General features: G+C 38.4%; 1 protein-coding gene and 1 long non-coding RNA gene across 2 annotated transcripts; both read left to right on the forward strand.

The window, feature by feature from the left end:
- LOC107628192 lies at nt 1,478-2,850 on the forward strand. The gene is made up of 7 exons (XR_001617631.2): nt 1,478-1,706; nt 1,778-1,993; nt 2,194-2,271; nt 2,359-2,424; nt 2,503-2,573; nt 2,649-2,723; nt 2,797-2,850. It is a non-coding gene; the product is annotated as an uncharacterized LOC107628192 (long non-coding RNA).
- Nucleotides 3,122-5,844, forward strand: LOC107628190. Its single transcript, XM_016330974.2, has 10 exons — nt 3,122-3,172; nt 3,399-3,464; nt 3,549-3,644; nt 3,768-3,833; nt 3,918-4,401; nt 4,489-4,574; nt 4,699-4,827; nt 4,919-5,053; nt 5,190-5,302; nt 5,552-5,844. Coding segments are annotated over exons 1-7 (801 nt in total). The 5' UTR covers nt 3,122-3,170; the 3' UTR covers nt 4,700-4,827; nt 4,919-5,053; nt 5,190-5,302; nt 5,552-5,844.

The raw sequence follows: 8,078 nt of genomic DNA on the forward strand, positions 1-8,078 counted from the left end.
TCCTAAGAGAGAGAGGAGAGAACCTCTCTCAAAACTAAATCTAAATCATGAGAAGTGAATTATGAGAGCATGATAATGAATGAACGCATTCCTCCACTTTATAGCCTTTAATCTGTATTTTCTGGGTCGCAAACTGGGTCAGAAACAGTCCAAAATTTGCTGGTTTCGAATCTGGCCACGCTGGATTTTTCGTCATTGCGACGCGACCGCATGGATCACGCGGTCGCGTCACCTAGCGTCAGGGTCACTATGACATATTATATATCAAATCGAAGCCCCGGACGTTAGCTTTCCAACGCAACTAAAACCGCATCGTTTGGACCTCTATAGCTAAAGTTATAGCCATTTGAGTGCGAAGAGGTCAGGCTGGACAGCTTAGCAGTTTCTCCAACTTCTTGTATTCCTTCCACTTTTGCATGCTTCCTTTCCATCCTCTGAGCCATTCCTGCCTTGTAATCTCTGAAAACACTTAACACACATATCAAAACATCTAATGGTAAAAAAGGAGAATTAATATTAATAAAATTAAGGTCAAAGAAGCATGTTTTCAATCAAAGCACATAATTAGGAAGGCAAATACAAAACCATGCAAATAGTATGAATAAGTGGGTGAAGAGTTGATAAAATCCACTCAATTAAGCACAAGATAAACCGTAAAATATGGGTTTATCAGTGTATCTTGCTGATATCTTTGGGTGTATCTGACTCATATATTTGGGTGTATCTTACTGTTATCAATGGGTGTATCTTATTGTTATTAATGGGTGTATCTGACTCATATATATGGGTGTATTTTACTGATATCTTTGGGTGTATTTTTCGTTTCAGAGAAAATGGCAGCAGGAAACCAAACAAAAGACCTTAAGTGTGCCACACATCTCCTAAGTGATAAGTTCAGAAACATGACTAAGGAGAAGAAGGCGATTGTGAGGGATCTCGGATTTGGTGGGTTGATGCACATCCCACCACTAAGGGTGGATTACCAACTCTTAAGGGAGCTGGCAAACAACTTCAAACTTGGGAAGAACAGACTGAAGACAGGATATGGTTCTTTCCAAATAACCCCAAAAAAAATAGGTCATGCGCTTGGCATCAATGCAACAGGCAAATAGCTTAAAATTATAGGTGTATATTAAGTTGTTGCTTGGGTGAATTTAAGTTGATGCTTGGGTGTATTTGAACCGAATTGGATACTTTGTTGTCTTCCTTTTTGTAGGAGATCTATTTCCTGAGAAAGTTGAGTATAAGAAACTTTCTGATAATGACAAAATAATTTATAGAAGATTCCAGGGTAAGACCCTCAAAAGTCTTACCGATGAAATGATGGATATCGGCGTTGGCAACGAAGAGGAACGCCTGATGTTCAAGAGGATATTCATCCTCTACATACAGATGGCGTTCCTTTTGCCAACGACGATAAACAAAATATCGCCCGTGCACCTGGTCCCAATTTTAAGATGGACAGCATATCAGAGAGAAATTGGGGGGGGCATGTTTTGACCTTCATGGTAAAGGGCATCACAGACTACCAGGAGAAGAAGAAGAAGGCAATTAATGGCTGCCTCTTCGCCCTGATGATAATCTACTTTCATCTTTCAAAAAATAAAGGCAAGAACAGGGCTGAAAGACCACCAAAGCCCTGGATTGCCAACTGGACTAAGGAGCAGTTGGTGGAAAGAATGACTGCAGAAAGAGAGGAAATTTTGGTAAGTAAACATAATAAGTTGGTGTATTTTATTTACCTGAATGCTGCTAACTAAAATATCTCATGTTTCAGGGGATTGTGAAGATGGTAGAGACAAGAGAAAAAATGAAAAAAAAAAGAAAAAAAAGAAAAAAAAACAAGAAATCAAAAAAACAAAAAAAAGGAAGGCGAGTCCAACATCGTCTTCGGAGACAGAAACTACTGACAGTGCACTTCTACCTCTGAGTCTGAGGCTCAAGAAAACTCAGAGGATTCAGGAAGAAAACACCCCAGCAAAAAGGGGAAAAAGTAAGTACCATACTTGGGTGTAATTTCTTTTTCGAGTTGGGTGTATTTTGTTTGATCACGTTGGGTGTATGTAGTTTATTAAGCAGGGTGTGTTTCGTTTGCTGCATTGGGTGTATATTGTATATTCAATTGGGTGTATCTCGTGAATTCATTTGGGTGTATTATTAGTGTGTTCTAAATGATGATTGTTTGCCTTCCAGAATGGACTCCAGAAAAAGAAAGCAGAGGCAAGAGGAGTCAGATTCTGATTCAGAATCTGAATCTGAACCAAGTGATGAGTAATGTCCTGAAATTATTACTCCTTTCTTTTGGCTTCATTATAAAGATTTCATGTATTAACTGAAGTGTCTATTATTAACTTATAGGAGCGAAGAATCATCACCTGCGGAGAAGGAGAAGAAAAAGAAAAAAACAAAAACAACACCAAAAAAGTAAGCAATTCTTTGGATAATATTCTGTGATAAAATTAATTTTTTATTTCTGATTGGTACTCTTTTTTTTCCACCCAGAACACACAAAAAAAAAAGAAAAAAGTTGTTGTGGAGGATTCACCTCCTGAAGAAGATCAATACTTTGACGGGTACAGTACCTCGTAAGCTATATTACGGTCTATCATCGTAATTATTTTTGTTAACATCTTATTTTATGAATGTAGTGAGAGATATGAAATATCAAGTGACGAACTCGATGAATGGCTAAGGGAAAACGTTGATAAATCTGCTGCAGAGGGGTATGTCTTGCTGGGCTGTGTATTTGAGATTTTGGTGTCTTTTGTTTGCTAATAATTGTATCTTGTTTCGCAGGGAGAATCAAGCTGACCTGCGATCGACAGAAGGTCGCTATGTGTCCTCTGAAACGTAAGAAGCTTTATTATTTAATGAAATCTTGTTATCATGATTTGGATGTATTTTATGGAACCATTTGGGTGTATTTTGTGGATCAATTTGGGTGTATGTTGTTTACTAAGTTGGGATATTTCGTTTGTTTTGTTGGGTATATATTGTCCATTCGGTTGGTTGTATCTTGTGCATTCATTTGGGTGTATTTTATACCTGTATCTTATTTTGTCTGAATAACATGAAATCTATTTAGACTACCGGCTGTGAACTTGGGAAGTGATGATCCTTCCTCTCAAGGATGCACAGAACAGAGTAGTGTAAACCAGCCGTCACAGAGCATGTAATTTCTTTTTCAAATAACCGTTACTTTTGTTCTTCTATTACCTTCTACTTCTAATTTTGTATATATTTTTTTTAGAAAAAAAAGCCCTTTATTATTTTATTCAAGAAAAAAAGGCAGCAAAAAAAAGTAAAAACTGCAAGTATGTAAGTTCTCAAAAAACAAAGCCTGTCTTCTTTTTGAATTGTTCGGGTGTATTTTTTGACCTTCTTTGGATGTATTTTAGGTTGAATCCGACTGATTCGAATATGATGGTTGTGAGGGAACAAACACCGTCGGAAGCGCTTGCAGTGTGAGTTTTCCCAAGAATATTTCAACCTTATAACCTTATTATTTTCAAATACATTGTTAACCTTTCATTTTTCTTCTTGTTTAGAGTCCTGATCCAAGTTTTTGTGCCGGCATCCCAAACAACCACTGAGACAGATTTCGAACCAACCCCTATGCTACGGATTGAAGGGACTACAGAAACGTAAGAAATAGTATTGGGTATATATTTGTTTAGGGTTTGGGTGTATATTTGCTAACAGTTTTGGTGTATATTGTTCCTGATCAATTTTTTTTACGCCATGATTAATTTTGTGTAACTGTGCAGCACTCCTAAACCCCCCAAACAACTTCAAGAAACCACACCCACACTTCCCCCAGCTCCAACTAAAATGTAAGTTCATCAGACTAAAATCAATCTTTGCTTATCATCCGTATATTCTTATTCTTACTCTTATTCTTATACATCATGACGCAGTCATCCAGCCGCAGAAGACGCTGCTACCCTGTTGATGATGGCACGGACAGCAACCTATGTTCCTAAAACAGATCCAGGGATGCCATCATTCAGCCTTGGATTGACTGATTCAAGCCAGGAGGGGGCGTCAACGCAGGAGACAGAAAGGGAAAAATCTCCAGAAACTGCAAGTATGCTAGAACAATTAGACAATTTGGTCCAAAAATTAGCAAGCAATGCGGCGAAGGGAAAAGACGAAAGTCCACAAATTCAGAGGGAGACTGGGGGAGAAAGTTCTGCAAAGTTTGAAACTCCTGGGGGAATAAATCAAATTCCAGATGATATGAAACAAAAGTGCTACATCTGGGGGACGAGACTGAAGGAAGACGCAGATGGAAATACTAACGAGTATGAGGAGATGTGCACTCTGATTGGCCAAGGAGAATACATTTTGATGAGAATGCACCTTGCATCCCTCCAGGCAAAAAGTGATATAGAATCTCAGGTAATATTAGACTAATATTAATGTTTTTACACCAAAGTCAACTGCAATGTTTATTAATGTAAAATTGATTTCGGCATATATTTCTAGATTGTATCTGTCATCTGCCTCATCCTAAACCAGAAAAATGAAAAGAGGTTTCAAGAACAAATATACTGTCTCCCCCCGATATTGTGGTAAGTGTTACTTCTACGAACCTTGAGTGTATTTTCTCTATTAATTTGGGTGTATTTTCTAGGTTCGATTAGGTGTAAGTCGTGTATTTTCAGTATTTCATTTCTTGTTTCGCAATTCTTGCAGAGCATGGCACTTTCGGATCACCCAAAGGGGGAATTCATATCACCGAAAACGAAAAAGGAATTCAGGGTAGAAGTCTACCCGAGTTTCATTCCCTTCATAGATAGAAAAAAATTAACTTCACATCCATATGTAAGTTTTCGTTTGCTAAATTTGTTAGTACGCTTATTTACTTATATGCCAAATAAAATAACACACTGTTGAAAATGTGACAATCCTTCAGATTTTTGCTCCTGTTTGCCACTCGGGGCATTGGTGGTTATGGCTGATAAATACAACAAAGCGGAAATGTCAAATATTTGACCCACTACACAAAAAAGCTCCAAGCGATGAGAGAAAGGACATTGATAAATTCACTGTAAGTTGCCTCTGTCTTCTTTACTTTAATAGATAGGTCTATTTCGTTAGTTGTGTTGGGTGTATATTGTCCATTCAGTTGGGTGTATCTTGTCCATTCATTCGGGTGTATTTTCTGATTTGTTTTGGTATTTAAGGGATATGTATTTTCAAGATTGATAACATATGCCGGCGGAGAACCTCTGCAGAAAGGGGAGAACGAGAAGAAAATTAAAGCATCATATGTTAAAATATCAGGCCAAAAAACAAGGTATAAATTTGTGACTCTGAACATTAAACTTTCCTAAATGAGGTTTGTAATTTATTTTCTTCGTTTTCAGCTATGACTGCGCTATCTACGTTATGAAGTGGCTTGAGTTAATTGAGCCGGAAAACATCAAAAAGGGGAAGTATGAATGGGATAATTGGCCACAGGTAACTGTCTTTAGAACTATATAACTCTGTATTACTTTACTGAATTAATATTGCTGTTTAAACAGAATATACTTTTTAATTGTAGGATGAGGTGGACCACTATAGAGTGGAGTATGCTTCCCGGATACTATTCAGTGAGATGAATAAACAGAGAGATCGGGCAATTAGAGAGAGTAGTGCTATAAGGCTGTCGAAGCCATCCTCTGTATTATTGAGTCCGTTTTGTTAGATTAATTCTGCTGATATAGAAACTGGTTAATCCAACTGCTGGGTAGTATGTAAATTGAACAAATGATGTAAATATTTGCCATTTATCAACAACTTCTATTCCATGTATATTTTTTCCCATAGTTAAACTATCTGTGCTGGTAAACTGTCTGTGATGTATTCAAAAACTGTATTACAGGTGGTAAAATATGAAGCAAAAAATCAAGGCATATATAAACGCAAATTATAAAATGTTACACCCAACGCAAGTCTAATAATACACCCAAGATTGCATAAAATATACACCCAACTGTCTGTGCTGTATTCAAAATGTATGAATTACATGTACTAAAATATAAAGAAAAACATCAAATGAAATATACACCCATAACCTGCGAATTTTTACAGCTTTTGTTCTATATGTATCTATATATGTGTCTATATGTAAATTGTGAATTAACAAAAATACACCCAAAAGAAACAGTGCTTTTACACCCATATTCTATAAAACTATACACCCAAAGAGTTATCCCCTGCTGCTGGTACCCTGAACTGATAATTCATAACGTGTCCTTGATATTGGCTGGAATTTGAATGCGCCGCTGATGCAGCATCAAACAGGTTTATCTGAATATAACACTCACACATTAGCTAAACTATTAACGAGAAAAATAAACTCAATCGCCACAAATTTAAAGAACATTACTTTTACCTCGCTTAAAACTTTCGTCTTCTTCTTCTTTGTGGCATTTGCAATCTGTTTCTCCAGCTTTGAACCTAGCCTGTTTTCTGGACGTCCTCTTGTTCGAATCCTTGGCGAGCTTTGAAGCTCGTTAACGGATTCCAAGTTGGCGTTTTCGTGGGATAAAGAAGATGTCCCCTTCCTTTTGGCTTTTAATGCTTCCATCTCGGCCATGACGTTATCGTACGCACGGTGCAGAATTGCAGTCAGCTCCTCCGATTCGGAGGCAAATTCGCAAATATTTTGCGAACGAAAAACCAATTGGTCGAACCTCTTGCTTCTTGGCTCCATTAGTGGCTCGTCGTGGCTGCTCTTGATGTGTGTGTGTCGCCTCTTTACCTTCTTGCTCCATCGTTCCAGTATATATCTAGGGGACACTTGGCTTACTTGTTCGAAGCTTAACACACTTAGTGCGTGACGGCACAGTATCCCTCTCGACTCGAATAATAAGCACTGGCATTTTACCTCGGCTGCAACTGAGTCGTAGGTAACCGCGAACTTGTTGAATATTGAGCTGGAAACTTGTTCTCCGACTTCGTATATTGAATAGCCTAGAGCGGAATTCTTTAATCTGGTGATACAATTCGCCTTTCTTCTGAATTGCGCTTGGACTTTCCTAAACTTTGCATGAGTGTACGCATCTTGAAACTGAGCTTCAATGGAGGATTTGGTTGCACACGGTATGACCGTATGAAAATCTGCAGCATCTGATTCTCTCTCTGCTTGCTCCCTGCTTCCGAGGCAATTATCGTATTGTTTGACGAACTGAATAAGCGAGCTATTCCGGGTGATGTACTTGTTAAAAAATGAATGCATGCTCTCGCTCCTTTGTGTGCTTCTCATCCCTGCCCAGAAGTGGTGATCCAGATAGATAGGAACCCATATGTGACGGTCTTCGTACAGATCTGCATAATACACCCAAACACAGACTGTAAAATACACCCGAGAGAACATACAATTTACACCTCTGCTGCAGATTTTAAAAACACATTACCTGAAAGCCACTTGTTGTCCGCAAGACCAAAATTCAGCAGAAAATCGTTCCAATTCCTATCGAATGAGTCTTTGCTATGAGAGTTCCAAACAACATGGCTCATTTCTTGTTCGATATCGGCATGTCCCTTGTACCCGTTTAATTTGCTTGGAATCTTCTTCATGATGTGCCAAATACACCAGCGGTGAACTGTTGTTGGCATACAGGCCTCTAAAGCCCTTTTCATTGACGCGCACTGATCGGTGAGAAACCCTTTCGGAGCGTTTCCTCCCATGCAACGAAGCCAGCATTGAAATAACCATTTGAATGATTCAATTTCTTCGTTCTTCATCAAAGAGCATCCGAGAAGTGTTGACTGACCGTGGTGATTCACCCCGACAAAAGAACCACAGACCAAATTATACCTGAAACAAATTACCATGGTCCAGAATGCAAAATAATTAGGTACACCGCAACAAATGCTTCGAATACACCCAATGAAAGAGCCAATATACACCTCTGCTGCGGATTCGTAAAAATAAATTAATTTAGCATCATAAACAGGGACAGTTTGTTATCTGTTTGTATTGTAGGTGGTGTCGAATGAAATGACGTCTCCGAAATACTCAAAGGCGGCTCTGCTTCTTGCATCGGCCCAAAAAGCCAGCTTAATCAATTGATCCTCCTCGA

The sequence above is a fragment of the Arachis ipaensis genome, chromosome B02, assembly GCF_000816755.2.
Source record: "Arachis ipaensis cultivar K30076 chromosome B02, Araip1.1, whole genome shotgun sequence".
Lineage (NCBI taxonomy): Eukaryota > Viridiplantae > Streptophyta > Magnoliopsida > Fabales > Fabaceae > Arachis > Arachis ipaensis.

Excerpts from the sequence above, each read along its gene's own strand:
- LOC107628190 (XM_016330974.2), top strand. Across the intron at positions 3,465-3,548 it reads CCGTCGGAAGCGCTTGCAGT|AGTCCTGATCCAAGTTTTTG; the intron begins GTGAGTTTTCCC and ends CTTCTTGTTTAG. Across the intron at positions 3,645-3,767 it reads ATTGAAGGGACTACAGAAAC|CACTCCTAAACCCCCCAAAC; the intron begins GTAAGAAATAGT and ends GTAACTGTGCAG.